Below are 15,616 nucleotides of genomic sequence, written 5' to 3' on the forward strand. Positions count from 1 at the left end.
CTGCTTCATTGACTATGGTAAAGCCTTTGACTGTGTGGATCACCACCAACTGTGGAAAGTTCTTAAAGAGATGGGAATACCAGACCAACTTACCTGCCTCCTGAGAAATCTGTATGCAGGTCAAGAAGGAATAGTTAGAACAATGGACTGGTTCAAAACTGGGAAAGGAGTATGTCAAGGCTGTATATTGTCACCCTGGTTATTTAACTTATATGCAGAATACATCATGCAAAATGCCTGCTGGATGAAGCATAAGCTGGAATCAAGATGGCCAGGAAAATCAATAACCTCAGATATGCAGATGACACCACCCTGATGGCAGAAAGCAAGGAGGAACTAAAGAGCCTCTTGATGAAGGTGAAAATGGAGAGTGAAAAAGCTGGCTTAAAACCCAGCATTCAAAAAACTAAGATCGTGGCACCAAGTCCAATCACTTCACAGCAAATAGATGAGGAAAAAATGGAAACAGGGACAGACTTTATTTTCTTGGGCTTCAAAATCACTGTGGACAGTGACTGTAGCCATGAAATTAAAAGATGTTTGCTCCGTGGAAGAAAAGCTATGACAATCATAGCATATTAAAAGACAGAGTCATCACTTTGCCGACAAAGGTCCGTAGAGTCAAAGGGATGGCTTTTCTGTAGTCATGTGTGGATGTGCCAGCTGGGCCATAAAGAAGGCTGAGTGCCAAAGGATTGACGCTTTTCAACTACGGTGCCAGAAAAGACTCTTGAGAGTTCACTGGACTGCAAAGAGATTAGACCAATCAATCCTAAAGGAAATCAACCCTGAATATTCACTGGGAGGACTGATGCTGAAGCTGAAGTTCTAATACGTTGGCTACCTGATGCGTAGAGCCAACTCATTGGAAAAAACCCTGATGCTGGGAAAGATTGAGGGCAGGAGAAGGGGGCGACACAGGATGAGATGGTTGGATGGCATCACTGACTCAATGGACATGGGTTTGAGCAAACCGCAGGAGATAGTGAAGGACAGGGAAGCCTGGCATGCTGCAGTTCATGGGGTCACAAAGAGTCAGACACAACTAAACAACTGAACAACAACAATGGGGAATGAGACCCATATGTATAATGTAATGTTAAGGTTAAATTCTCTTATATCTTGAGCCAGAAAATCAGATTTATCTTACTAATTCCACTTGGAGGAATTTTCCTCAAGAATAACCCAAAACAACTAAAAAGTTATGTGCAAGGAAGTTCATTAAAGCATTATTTATAATGAGTAAAAAATAAAAAGCTAAAACTAGAGAAATAAAATAGAGATTGGTTCACTCCATCTATTTCATATAATGTCCCTGTTCTAGACTGTGTTCATGCAAGAGAACAGGCAAGATATGCGGTGCTTACAACATGGGGTCATGTGAGACATGGGATCACGTGAAAAAAATGTCACCCAACAGCTGATGGGTGCTTTGAAGCTGGTTTGAAGACACCAACCATCCTGTGTGGATGCACAGAAAAAAGTACTGATAGAAGGGTGCATCCTAAAATGTTTATTTCAAAATTCATTCCATTGTTTAAACCTCTTTGTATTAAAAAGAAAAGTTTGCTTCCTCTAATATTCAGAGGAAAAGGGAAATTAAAGAAAGTCTGCTAAAAGTGCCTGGGCCCTTACCTCCGCCTCAATTTCATCATAGAGAAACTGCTTGTTGAACCTGGTGAGGGCGTAGTGGGCGCTATCATTGTATAGGTCCAGTGAATAGAGGACGTACCTGCAGAAGGGGAGACAGGTCAGCCCGGCTGCCCACACGGGCTTTCTTGGCTTTCACACCCTCCCCTCCACCAGCAATGTAACACTCACTGTTCTCCTTTCTCATGAGGAAAAATAATTTCTTACTTCAAATGCCAAATTTGGTTCCTGTGAGTGCCCTGACAAAACAGCCCCAGCAGGCAGGCTGGGCTTTTGGCAGGATACGCATGGTTCAGTCAACTCCCAGGGCACCTGGGAGGTCCATGACAGCCTCCTGCAACTTCATCTTCTCACTTACCACGTTTTAAAGATTTTCATGCCAATTTGCAATTTTTTAATAACCACAAGAATGAGTCACTTTCTTATTTTTAAGAATAAACTGTCTGACCTAATAAGAAAAACATACAAAGGTCCCGGGCCCCATAACGTACCAAGAGCAAATCTGGTGTGGCCAAAGCCCCTCTGACCCTGGATAAAAGGTGGTAGCTAGCACTCTGGAGAAGGCAATGGCAACCCACTCCAGTACTCTTGCCTGGAAAATCCCATGGACGGAGGAGCCTGGCAGGCTGCAGTCCATGGGTTCGCAAAGAGTCAGACACAACTGAGCGACTTCACTTTCACTTTTCACTTTCATGCATTGGAGAAGGAAATGGTAACCCACTCCAGTATTCCTGCCTTGAGAATCCCAGGGACGGGGGAGCCTGGTGGGCTGCTGTCTATGGGGTCGCACAGGGTCGGACACGACTGAAGCGACTTAGCAGCAGTAGCAGCAGCAGCAGTCTGCAGAGGTAAGGTCTCATTGAGAGCTTGAGGCACATGAGCAGCAGGCCCAACGCAGCCCTCAGAGAGCACACAGGTTCATCAAGACCTCACGCTGTGGATGCCACTGCTGCTGCAGAGGGAGGGAAGGCTGCTCTCCTGGTGTGCACAGGCCAGGAGGACAGGGAGGACGGCCAGGTGGGGACCCCATCTGCTCACCACACGAGACCCTGTTTGCAGTTACTTTCCCTCCATGGATTTCGTATTTTCTGACCCCTTCATAGTCTCTGACCCCCAGCCCTGACCCTGAGCCTCACACTAAACACTTCCTCTCCCAAATCCATCTGGGTCTGAGGCCATGCCACACTAGAGGTCAGGCTACCTCTCCCCTTGCCAAGTTCCCAGGACCTTGCAGGCACCTGGACACAGAGAACTTATTCATCAGTTTTACTGCTTGGGCACCAGATTTCAATCCAAAGCCAAGACACCTGTTCCTTGTATTGATCTCTGAAGTCTCACCCCAAGAATCATGACTTCAAATGAAGCAATGAGAACAATCGGCCCCTCCTCCACCTCCCAAACACCACCAAGGACTATAAACATTATGGACAGGAGGCTGGGACAGGCCTCCAGAACACTTACTCCATCATTGACGCTTCTTTGGTTTCCAAGATATGGTCTGTCAGGATCCAGGGCATGGACATCTCAATAGGGAATTGAATTCTTCTGCCCATTGTCAACTCCAGAAAGAACTCTCGGAACCACAACTGCGAAAGGTCACAGCACTGCTGGAGCGTCTCTTAAGGGATTCAAAAGACACCACATTAATCTTCTGTAACCAGAAAGGACTCCACAGGGCGAGGCAAGGGGGCACGTGCCAGGCTTTCAGCCCTGGGCCTTGGCGAGTGGACATGAGTATGTGCCTTGCACACAGTGTGGCCATAGACAAAGCCACTTGGATGTGCTGATTCTCATTCACCAACAGGAGAGTCAGCGTCCAGCACCACAAGCCCAGCAACACCCATCAACAGGACATGGTTAACACTGTGCACCTTCTGACAGTTTACTTGGGATACAGACACAGTACTGTATTCATACTTAGTACATGTCTATCTAATGCAAAACAGATTGGAAAAAAATGTTTCCGTCCTTTTATGAAGAGAAAAAGAAAAGCCTAACGATTACTATAAACCTATAGCACTTGCAGCCAAGATAGAGGCTTTGTACCCTGAATCACGGCTACAGCACAGAAATAAACATGTACAGCTCCATGAAGACCAAGGGCACCCACATGCACATGGTCACCCCAGGATGGCATGTGCAGTATGCACCTCAGCTCACCCGCTACTTTCTACACTTAGCCTGGGAGTGGTTTCTGGCATTTATCACCACCTGGATCTGAAGCCAGGTGACAGTTACACCGGCCTGAGTTGCTGACCCAGTGTAGGTTACAAAGACTTTGTATCCAGGTCACTGGGCCAGCCCCAGCCCGATGGGCCTCACCCTTCTAAGGGCCATGCCACATGGAGGAAGTCCCTGGCCAGCCATGCATTTAAAGCAACAGGCGAGGAAATGCCACGAGGGTTACAACATGTGTCACTGCCTGAGAGGACGAAGGGACCACAGCAGGGGCAGCCAGCCAGGCAGGAGCTTTCTAGACATTGTTAGTGGTGTTAGAATATGCTGGAGCAGACACTGGTCAGCAGTAGGTCTTACCACTGAAATTTATCAAGTGGGTGTAGAAGAATGACTCTCGATGAAACTTTTCTATGTCCAATATGGTGGGCCCCTCAAGGCTACTTCTCAAGGTTTTCTTGGAACCACTTTTGTCTGCAATGAGGGACTCTAGCATGGTTCTCACCATGTAAAGCTGTATTATCCAAGGAAACATTTGTAGGGGAGAAAATATACATGGCACATTAGTTACAACAAACACAGATAAACCACGAGAAGGGCTGCCCACTGACACTGCGCTGGCTCCTTGCAAGGGCAGCACCAATCCACACGGCCAAGTCGTTGCTGCTTGGGACAAAGAACTCAGAGCAGACCCTCATGTCATAAACGTCAACAAGAAAAACAAATGATGTCTTACCACCAAAGGTTAAAAGGGGCGGATAGACGTAGGACTGCCTCAGAAACGCGTTAACCACATGCAAGAGTCTTTCCGCGCCCACAGACTTGAGCTGCCTGAGCAGCTCGGCAGAGCTCAAGGACTCCACCATGGTGCGCACCAGGTACAGCTAAACACGGACAGACAGGAGAGCGTTAGTCACGGGGGCACGCGGATGAGCAGGGATGTGCACGCTGGCAGACGGGAGGGACAGGCCCCGGACGGCACCCTCACCCTCCGCCCAAGTACCCCAAGATTTTATACAGAGCCAGCAACACGCTCTGCTGGCAATTCTCTGAAAGGCTGACAGAAGAGATTCAAAAAGCCCACAGCACAGAGCTGACGAGAACAAAGTTCCAGACAGGAGGGGAAAAAGCAGAGGGCAATTAAATCAGATGTGAGGATCAGAGGAAAGCTGCTTGAAGGGGCAGGAGGGAGCTGAGTGTGCCAGGAGAAAGACCAGCAGTGAAAGCTGAAGACCAGGGATATAGCAAAGCTATGTTTTCAAATTTCCAAAAATTTTATCTTTAGGAATAATCATTTTTGAGACCCTACATAAAAAGTATAACCACACATTTAAACACCAGGAAACACAGTGTAAATATGGACACATAGACTTTCACCCACATTTTGGGAATAGGAGTTGATGCAGTCAAATTAAGTTCTGCATGCAAATGACCAAACCTGGGAATCATGGGGTGTCTATACCCTAGATTCGCTTGGACAAGCAATAAAGGAGCAAAAAAGACCCAGACTGTACTTGGCCACGGTGAGGTCGTTTCACTCCCAGCCTCCCACCACCTCCCCAGCTCACGGTCACCCTACTCAGTAGAGCAAGGAACGAGAACCTGGGTGCTGGAGGGTCCTACAGCGCGCCGCGGCACTTTAATGTCGAAGCCACTCTTTGGGTCCTTCTCGCCCCGCAGGGCTGGGTCGTTGAAGGGCTCATGCCCTGTCTCCCAGTCACACACAGTCTTCCTGATGGCCTGCAGGACACTAAACCACCAGTCAAGTTGTTAGGACAGGACAAAGTCTTGACATCCTCAGCACTTTTACAATCACAGTATCTCCTGACAACCCACAGCCAACTCTGACACCCTTGGGGGCAGTGGGAGGATGTGCTAATGAGACAGTTCAACGTTAAACTTTCAAAATAGACCATTTTCTTGGGGACGTTACCACCCTCAGAAAACCTAACGTGCTTGCATTTTGCATCAATTAGCCCAGAAGTGGTGTTTGATTTCTTAAATATTGAGTCACGCTAAGGGCAGCAAGAAGACAAACCCCAAACATCCACTCAGAGCTCAAACAACCTTCTCGAGACTTATCCCATTTTCTCATTTGAATATGGTCACCAACACAATCCTGGGGACGCTGTCCACACCTCATTTGGACATCTGGCTTCTGCCACTCCCAACAGGGCTCCACCATGTAGAGTTCCCCACAGGTGCCACATTCAGGGCAGACACACCCACATGCCCACTCTGGTCACTTTGAGCTAGACTACATGCACATTTCCCATACAGTAGTAGTGGGGCTCCCTGCAGCAATACTGAGGCTCAGTGAAAACATGAAAATTTTCACTAAGCCCTCCAGGTGAGAGAACAAAAACTAGGAAGCCTGACAGTGTAATAAGATCTTATTAGTGCTAAAGTCATACAAGACCAGGCAAAACTAATACAATATTGTAAAGTTTAAAAAAAAAAAAAAAAGACCAGGTGACAATTATATCACCTATAAAGCAACAAAACGAAAGTACTATCCATGTAAGCCCCTCTGAGCTTCATTTTATACAAATGTCTCTGAAAGATGACCTTATCTAAAATGCTAAACATTAACAGAAACCTAGCTTAAGTTTGCTGTAGGATCTCTGCAATACATATGAGGTTTATAACTAATTTGTAGGACAGGCCATATGAATAGAAGCAAAAACACTGAAGATAATAAACTTTAAAACGGGAGATGAGATGCTGAGCTGTGTGTCCCTACAGTCCTGGTAAGCAGAACTGTTGCACAGATTTTGAGACACACCCAGGTCTGAGATAACCAAACCCTTGTTCCTGGGTCTCCAGACTGCATAGATCTTTGTATCTGACTTATTGTGGGTTGTTCAGGTTAATAATTGGATCCATTACATTACATTTAGAGGAAATTCACCGAACAGGTGTCTGGAGGTTGAATATAAGTGTATTGAGCATATGTATAAAAATGTAACTCTACAGCTGTTCAAACCTAAGCTGATCCTTCCACTGTGGATGATTGTGTAGGGAGGTGTGTGCAGCAGGGCTGACCTCTGGATGACATTCTTCTTCTTCTTGATGGCCTGCCTGAGTGGCTCCCTGAGGGTGACCTGGGAGAAGTCCTGTAGCGCAGCGTAGACAGTGTGGCGGATGGCATGGTTGAACACACTCTCCATCCTGCCCATCAGCACCTGCAGGCCTTTGATCATGGCGATCACCTGCAGGAGGACATAGGACCTTCAGTGTGTGGAGGCTGGCAGGTGAGCCGGGCACATGCCAGGTGTCCGCCTCCCCTGAGCACAGGCCCTCGCCCCCGGCCTTCTGTTTTTCTACTGTACGCCTGCATCTGTCCCTGTTTCTGGGTCTGACCCCACCGGACTACAAGTACCTGAGGGCAGGGACATATCTGCTTGGCCTGGAGCTAACAGGAGCATTGGTAACTGACTCAAAACACCTCTCAATCTACTAGGGTACACCTCTCTTTGAAAGACTTCCAACAAAAAAGAAAAAGATTCAGGAAAGCAAATTTGTTATTATCTGGAAAAGAAAAAAGAAATTACAAGTATGTAACCCAAATCCCATCTGTTAACAATGGCACAGTAAATTGATCTGCATAGAAAGTCAGAAGAAAATGCAGTGAACTGCTTAAAGTTCATTTTTGTGATGGTACCAGAGACAGGATTCTGCCCTCATTTCACATGCCTGTTTTCTCTGTTTGCTTGCAGGATTTATATAATGAACCCAGGCTGCTTTTCTAATGAGGAAACAAAGGGAAATTTTCTATTTAAAAAAGCAAATTCTCCAAATGAAGTTGAACTGAATTCAAGCTCACAGCAATCTAAAGGAAATCTAATCCTAAAGGAAATCAACCCTGTATATTCACTGGAAGGACTGATGCTGAAGCTCCAATATTTTGCCACCTGATGCAAAGAGCTGATTCATTGGAAAAGACCCTCATGCTGGAAAAAGTTGAGGGCAAGAAAAGAAGGGGATGACAGAGGATGAGATGGTTGGATGGCATCACTGACTCAATGATATGAGTTTGAGGAAACTCAGGGAGATAGTGATGGACAGAGAAGCCTGGCATGCTACAATTCATGGGGTTGCAAAGAGTCAGACACGACTTAGTGACTGAACAACAGTAACAACATATTCAAACAATGGAATGTAGGAAAGGTGTGCTGAAAGGTAAATCTAGAGCTTTGGCCTAAATATAATAACAACAATACTCATCACTAATTTATAAAAAGATAAAAATAACCCCCCCAAAGTAGAAGGAAATTAATATCTAAAAGCAAAAATTAATGGAACAGAAAATAAGCATATACTAGAAAGTGATCAACTAAGAAAAAGCTGTTTTATAAACAAACAAATATTCAGGAAGACTGATCAAGGAAAAAAAAACAGACAAGCATTATGGATAAAGAGGGGACATTACCACACAATCCACAGATACTAAGAGATTATGAGACTGTATTGGAACAGGATAAACATACAGATTGACAGAACAGAATTAAGAGTCCAGAAATAAGTCCTTATATTTATAACCAATTTGCTCTCAACAAGGGTGTGAAACAATTCGACAGGAAAATACTGTCTTTTCAACAAACGTGCGTGCGCTGTCACGTCCGACTCTTTGCGACCCCGACAGATAACACTGAGGCACAACTAGACATCCTCACGCAAAAGAATCAAGCCGGACTCTCGTGTAGGAAAGGGTCATATCAGTAGGCTGGGATGAACAAGCCCGGCACATTCCCAGGAAGTCGGCCTGCGGCTGGCTCCTCGGAAACGACTCTAAGCCACTGGAATACTCAGCCCGAAGAATATGTGTCTGAGGCTTTGGGCCACTTCAATAGCAGTTTCACCAGATATTTTATGCTAACAATGTGATTTATAAGAAACAGCTGTTTTTCTTCTAGGTCTACAGTCTGAGTAGCTGAGTGCTATAGCAATTGTGCTACATGCCAACTGACCCTCAATAAAAACTCTGGACACCAAGGCTCAGGTGAGCTTCCTTGGTTGGCAACACTCTGCATCTGTGGTCACCCACCACTGCCAGGAGAAATAAACACATTCCCTGCAGCTCCAATAAGGAGGGGGACATCTGGAATTTGCACCTGGCTTCTCCTGGACTTAACCCAGTGTCTTTTCCCTTTGTTGATTTTAATCTATGTCATTTCTCTATAATAAATCATAACCTTGAACAGAACAGCTACTTAGTTCTATGTAGCTTAGTCTAGCAAATCTAGGCTAAGGGTGGTCTTGGGGACCTCTGATATAACACCCTATCTCACAGCATTAAAAAATTAACTCAAAATGGACCATATACATTTAAAAATCTGTAAGACAAAACAAACAAAAATAAACAAGACAAATCTTTGTGGCTTGGGTTAGGTGGTGATTTCTTAAGATATGACACTAAAAGCACAAGCAACCAAAGAAAAAAATTGAAAAACTGAACTGTATTAAAATGAAAGACTTTTATGCTTCAAAAGATCCCGTTAAGAAAGCAAAAAGTAAATGGGAGAAAATGCTGCAAATCATATGTCTGGTAAGAACTGGTACCTAGAATATATAAAGAACTCAATAATAAAAAGACAAATGATTCAATTAAAAAATGGGCAAAGAATCTGACAATTCTCCAAAAATATACAAACTGTCAACTGTGTCACTCAACTGTGTCAGACTCTTGCGACCTCATGGACTGTAGCCCATCCGGCTCCTCTGTCCATGGAATTCTCCAGGCAAGAATACTGGAGTGGGTTGTCATTTCCCCCTCTAGGGGATTTTCCTGACCCAGGGATCGATCCCAGGTCCCCTGCACTGGCAGATTCTCTACCACTGCACCACCTGGGGAGCCCACAAACTGTCAATAAGCACATGAAAATATGCTCAACAGCGTTAGTTGTTATAAAAATTCATATCAAAACCACAATGAGACACTACTTCACATCTAGTAGGATGGCCAGAATCAAGACAGACATCAGCAACTGGCAAGGAGTTGAGAAAGTGGACTCTCATGCACTGTTGGCAGGAATGTAAAGAAGTGTTGCCATTTTGCAAACTATCTGGTAGTTTCTCAAAACGTTAAAGGCAGAGATACCATATGACCCAGCAACTCTACTCCTAGATGTATTATCAAAAGGAAGGAAAACAAGTTCACACAAAAACCTACACACACAAGTTCATAGCAGCATTATTCATAAGTGAAAAGGTAGAACAACCCAAGTGTCTGTCAGCTAATATGGATAAATAAAATATGATATATACATACAATGGAATATTATTTGTCACGGAAAAGAATGAAACATTGATGATATATGTAGGAACCTTGAAAATATTATTAAGTGAAAGAAACCAATCACAATCACATATTGTATGAAATGCCCAGAATAAGCAAATCTACAGAGTCAGACCGCAGATTGTTAGCTGCCACGGGATAAAGGAAGGGGAAAATGAGAGGTGACTCCTAATGGGTATGAGTTTCTTTTTGAGACAACAAAAATGTTCCAAATTTGTTTGTGATTATACAATTCTGTGAGTATATCCCCCCAAAGCACTGAATTTTACACTTTAAATGGGTGAACTGTAGGTATATGGGAAAAAGCTGTTACCAAAAAAGATGAAAACTTATCATAAAAAATCTATGTCAAAAATAAGAAAATTTAGAAAGATGCTTAGAAAAATCTTTGAAAATACAACTTACCAAACCTGATACAAGTAACAGAAAATCTGAATACTTCTATATCTCACAAAGAAACTGAAAGTTTCAGAAGCCATCCCATACAGGAAAAGCTTCACAAGTAAATGCTGGAAACCATTTAAAGAAAAAATATCTTACACAAACCACTACAGACAACAGAAAAGACGGGAGTGTCATCAACCATTTCATGAAGCCAGAATCCAAAAATTAGAATGAAAGGTTGTCAAGGTGTGGGCTAAGCACAACCTCCTCCCTAAAAGCACCTGTGAAAGGGAGTATTGGTAGTTGGTGCAGGGAACCTCACAACAGAGACACCTGGACACGCTCAGCCAAACAACCAAGGTCAACACCAGCACTGAGGAATCAATAACACTGACAGCATGGGCCTTTGATGTGATGTTATGAAAATGGCATTTCAGCTCTGTGCTCCTCCTTTGCAAAAGCTACAACCCCAGTCTAATCATGAAAAACACATCAGATAAATTCCAGTTGAGGGCTATTCTAAAGACCAGCACTCCTCAAAACTGTCATGGTCATCACAAACAAGGAAAGTCTGAGACAGTGTCATGACCCAGAAGAATCAAAGGGTACATGATGACTACATGTGATGTGAGATCCTAGGATCAGAGGAAGAGTGTTATACAACAAGTGAGGATATGTGAAGAAAGCATGGTCTTTAGCTAATAATAATGTATTTACACTGGCTTATTAAAACATAACAATACTAAAATAAGATGTTAGTAATAAATGAAAAAGGGCATGGGGTATATGGGAATCCACTGTACTATCTTTGCAATTTTTCTGCAAATCTAAAAGTGTTTTAAAACCAAACATTAAAAGAAAAAAGTATTATTAAAAGCCACTCTTACTCATGAACTTCAATGCAAAAATCCATATAAAAATCTTAGCAACCTGTATCTTGCAATATATAAAAAGGATAAAATATCATGATCAAGTTGAGTTTATATCAGGAATGCAAGGCTAGCTTAATATTAAACCTGATCCAAAAAACCCTATCAACATAAATCTAGCACACTGATAGATAAAAGAATCATAAAACTATCTTAATGGATGAAAATTTTTTTATAAAACTGGCATCTATCCATGATAAAATCTCTTAGCAAATATGGAATAGAAGGCAATTTCCCTGATTTGAGGAAGGGTAGTTACAAGGAACCTATAACAAATACGTTGTATGGCGAAATGTTGAGAGCTTTCCCTTTGGGATGGGAAACAAGACATAAATGCCTGGAGTCTCCTTCTATTTAATGAGTAGGAATCCTACCCAGTCTGATTAAAAAAAAAAATAGAAGCGGGAGAAATAAGACTGTCATTATTTCCAGATGATATGATTATATAAGTAGAAAATACAGAATAATCTATGGACAATTCATTACAATTAATAAGCTGAGTTTAGACAAGTTGGTAGATACAATGAAAACTGAAAAAAAAAACTGATTTTAAACACCAGTGATAAACATTTAGAAAAAAATAAAATAAAGCCAACAAAAGATGTGCAACAGTTTTACAGATGAAAAGAGGTATTAGAGAATCTTAAGGAATGGACAGACATATCAGATTCATGAAAGATCTAATATTATAAATTTGTTAATTCTTCCAAAAATGGTCTATAGGTTTATTCAAACCCTTATAATAAATTTTAACAGGATTCACTGGGACATAAATAGATGGTTCTAAAATGTATATGAAAATGCAAAGGGTGAGAACAGCTAAGAATTCTTGAAGAGAGAAAGATGTACTTTACAAGACACACTTAACTACTGTAATTAAGACAGAGGGATTAGGAAAGGACAGACAGATTGACCAATGGATTGGAACATGAGCAGAAACACACCTGCCTGAGTATGGTTACCTGACGCACAACAGAGGTGGCAGGCAGAGCAGCTGGGAGGGTTGGAGGGGGTATTTCGGACCTAAATGTGAAAGGCAGAATAAGACATCCAGAAGACAATGTAGAAGACTATCTTCATGACCTTGGGGGTATGCAAAGATTTCTCAAACAAGGTAGGAAACGTACAGCTAAAAAACATACATCCAGAAACTAGATGGCACAGAAATTAAGACCTGCTCATCACAAGAGTCCTGAACATCATGCAGAGCTGGGGACCACACAGCTGTGAGTGGGGTTCCTCTCCCTCCAACATCCAGGTCTCAACTCGCTCCTCTTGTGTGTGCCACCAAAAAGCTGCTGAGGCTCCCAAGCTCTTCCTAGAACACGCCCTGATCTGGCTCAGGGGAGTGTCTATGCAGAGACCAGGAACCCACAACCTATTTTAATCTCTATTCTGACATTTGTGACAGATTCAAAGAGCCGCCCTACACAGACGCAACTGCATAAAACAAGTAGTTCATTCATGTTTTTGCCTTTCTTTGTAAAGCAAAGACAGTTTGAGGTCAGAATCAAAGAAGGAGAAGAAAGCAGACAAGCCGTACCTCCACCAGGGCAAACTTCTCCTCACTGGTGTAGTTGTAGCGGGTGGCACGCTCATACTCCTCAGCATTGTCAGGGCAGTCCTTGTTAGAGTACTTGTCCGTTGGGTGCACAAGTTTCCATGAATACTGGCATGATCAAAAAAAGAGGGGCGACAGCCACAGTGAATGCAAAATGTTTACCTGCTGGTCTGACTTACAGGACTACTGCCAAAAGCTACCAAAGGTAAAAGGTCAGCCTTCTATTGTTCACGGAGTCTGAGAGTCACACACAGGCATGAGTGCTTGCATGCACACACGCACACACACAATGCATGCACACATGTGCACACGCACACTCCATATGCATGCACACACAGTCCATCTCCATAAAACTGCAAAACATTCTGGAAATGTGACTTCAGTCTCAAGTAATACATCAAAAACTTAAGAAATACATCAGGTAAAATGGTCTGGATATTTTATGTGGAATATCTAAGACTATAAGCACTTTATCACCATTTCTAAAAGAATTAGCCTTTCAAACAATCAAGTACCCATCCAAATATAAAAATCCTTGTCTGAGCAAAATAAACAATGAAACAGAAAAATCTTCTGACTTATGAGTATCCAAACCTTTTTATGCATCATAAACCACTTTACTAATCCTAAACAAAAGAAACTGATGGCTAGAAATACAGAGTGTTGTTTTTAAAAAAATGAGAAGTAAAAATCATCATAACAATACAAATGTAATTCTACCAATGTGTTTTAAAAGATAAGGACCTTTAATTCTAATATATGTAAATGAAATGTACATTGAGCCATCTTAGAAACATTTAAATTAATATATACTCTTATTTCTAGTGCCAAAGATAAAAAGCTAATTTGTTTTTGATCCAATGGCCAAAGTTAAAGCAGAAAAAATCTAGTTTAGTCGGTTTATTCACAAGTTTAGGAAGAAAAGCACTTCTAATTAACTAGGGGGTGCATTTCCAAATAAAAGTGAGAGGGCCCACCACTTCCATCACATGAGCACTCCACTGGGACAGCAGCTGAAGACCTTGAAGAGCCAAGTCAAAGAGCTTCCGGTATTCAGCATCCGTCTTCTGAGCCTCCTGGCGGCCTGAGCCTGTGACCACCTAGAGATAATAGAGCATTAAGAGGTCACCAGTGTCCAGGAAACCACTTATCAAACCCATTCTAGGAGCCTACTCCAAATGTACACTGGCAAAAGTAGTTCTAAAAAACTAGCTATTACTTTAGTTGTGCTAGGGAATTAATTATTTTAACAACTGATACACAGAGCAAAGGAATCCAGCTCTGGAAGTAGCAAGGAGCTGAGGACCACCAGGCTGAGCCCTAGTCATGCCTCAAGACAGTGGATGCAGCTGTCCGTATCCCAGACAATCAGCTGGACCCCTCAGCAGACCTCAGCATGGCTGCCCAGGGACCAAGTGGGCCTGGAGAACGGGAGCTGTGTTTGCCGGGGCCTCTAATCTGGCAGTGTACAGGACACACAGGGGAAAGAGGTCATGGCAAATGACGGCACAGAAAGTGAGGGCGGACATAGGCATGAGAAGGGGGATGTTCATGTCAACCAACTGCAGCTTATACAACTTATTTGGAGACTGGGGCACAAAAACCTGGAAAAATAAATCATTGCTGATAATGAGCAAATAGGGTAAATGTGAACAAAGACCAGCTGTTTACTGTTGAGGAATACATACTTGGCTGTTTAGGTGTGATGGAATTATGGTTATGTTTTAAGAGGGTTCTTTATTTATTAGAGACGCGTGGGGAATATATTCAGAGGGAGTGCTATGTTATTTTGCAATTGCTTCATGCTAACCTGGAGGAGTAACTGAAAAGGGGTAGGTGATGAAGCCTCGTGTGGCATCTGAGGAGTCAGGACTGGTCTCTTCATTTGTGTGCTTGAAAATTTATGTAATGGAGAACTAAAACACAAATAATAAAAATGGAACCCTCCTACACTGTTGGTGGGAATGTAAGTTGGTGCAGTGACTATGGCAAACAGTATGGAGATTCCTTAAAAAAACTAAAAATAGATTTCCAAACGATCTAGCAATCCCACTCCTGGGCATATACTTGGACAAAACTGTAATTCAAAAAGATACATGCAGGGTACTTCCCTGGAAGTCCAGTGGTTGAGAGTCCGCACTTTCAATGCAGGCGGCACAGGTATAATCCCTGATCAGGGAAGATCCCACATGCCTCGCTGCATGGCAAAAAAAAGATACATGTACTCCTATGTTCACAGCAGCAGTATTCACAACAGCTAAAACATACAATTATACTACTCAGCCATAAAAAAGAACACAATGCCATTTGCATCAACATGATGCAACTAGAGGTTATCATACTAGTGAATTAAGTCAAACAGAGAAAGACAAACACCATATGATACACTTATATGTGGAATCTAAAATACGGCACAAATAAACCTATCTACAAAACAGAAACAGGCTCTCAGACACAGAGAACAGATCTGTGATGGCCCAAGCGGGAGGTGGGTGGGCCTGGGAGTTTGGGATTAGCACGTGTAAACTATTATTTATAGGATGGATAAACAACAAGGTCCTACTGTATAGCACAGGGAACTATATTCAACATCAAGTAATAAACCATAATGGAAAAGAA

At 42.8% G+C, this 15,616-nt stretch overlaps 1 protein-coding gene across 1 annotated transcript in view; it reads right to left on the reverse strand.

The window, feature by feature from the left end:
- Nucleotides 1-15,616, reverse strand: part of CYFIP1 (cytoplasmic FMR1 interacting protein 1) — a 108,737-nt gene that overhangs the window by 36,586 nt on the left and 56,535 nt on the right. Inside the window, 8 exon segments of the mRNA XM_019968645.2 lie at nucleotides 1,636-1,732; nucleotides 3,112-3,268; nucleotides 4,186-4,508; nucleotides 4,510-4,709; nucleotides 5,428-5,575; nucleotides 6,871-7,037; nucleotides 12,980-13,105; nucleotides 13,975-14,097. Coding sequence (XP_019824204.2) covers nucleotides 1,636-1,732; nucleotides 3,112-3,268; nucleotides 4,186-4,508; nucleotides 4,510-4,709; nucleotides 5,428-5,575; nucleotides 6,871-7,037; nucleotides 12,980-13,105; nucleotides 13,975-14,097 — 1,341 coding nt within the window.

The sequence above is a fragment of the Bos indicus genome, chromosome 2 (genome assembly GCF_029378745.1).
Source record: "Bos indicus isolate NIAB-ARS_2022 breed Sahiwal x Tharparkar chromosome 2, NIAB-ARS_B.indTharparkar_mat_pri_1.0, whole genome shotgun sequence".
In the NCBI taxonomy this organism is placed as follows: Eukaryota; Metazoa; Chordata; class Mammalia; order Artiodactyla; family Bovidae; genus Bos; species Bos indicus.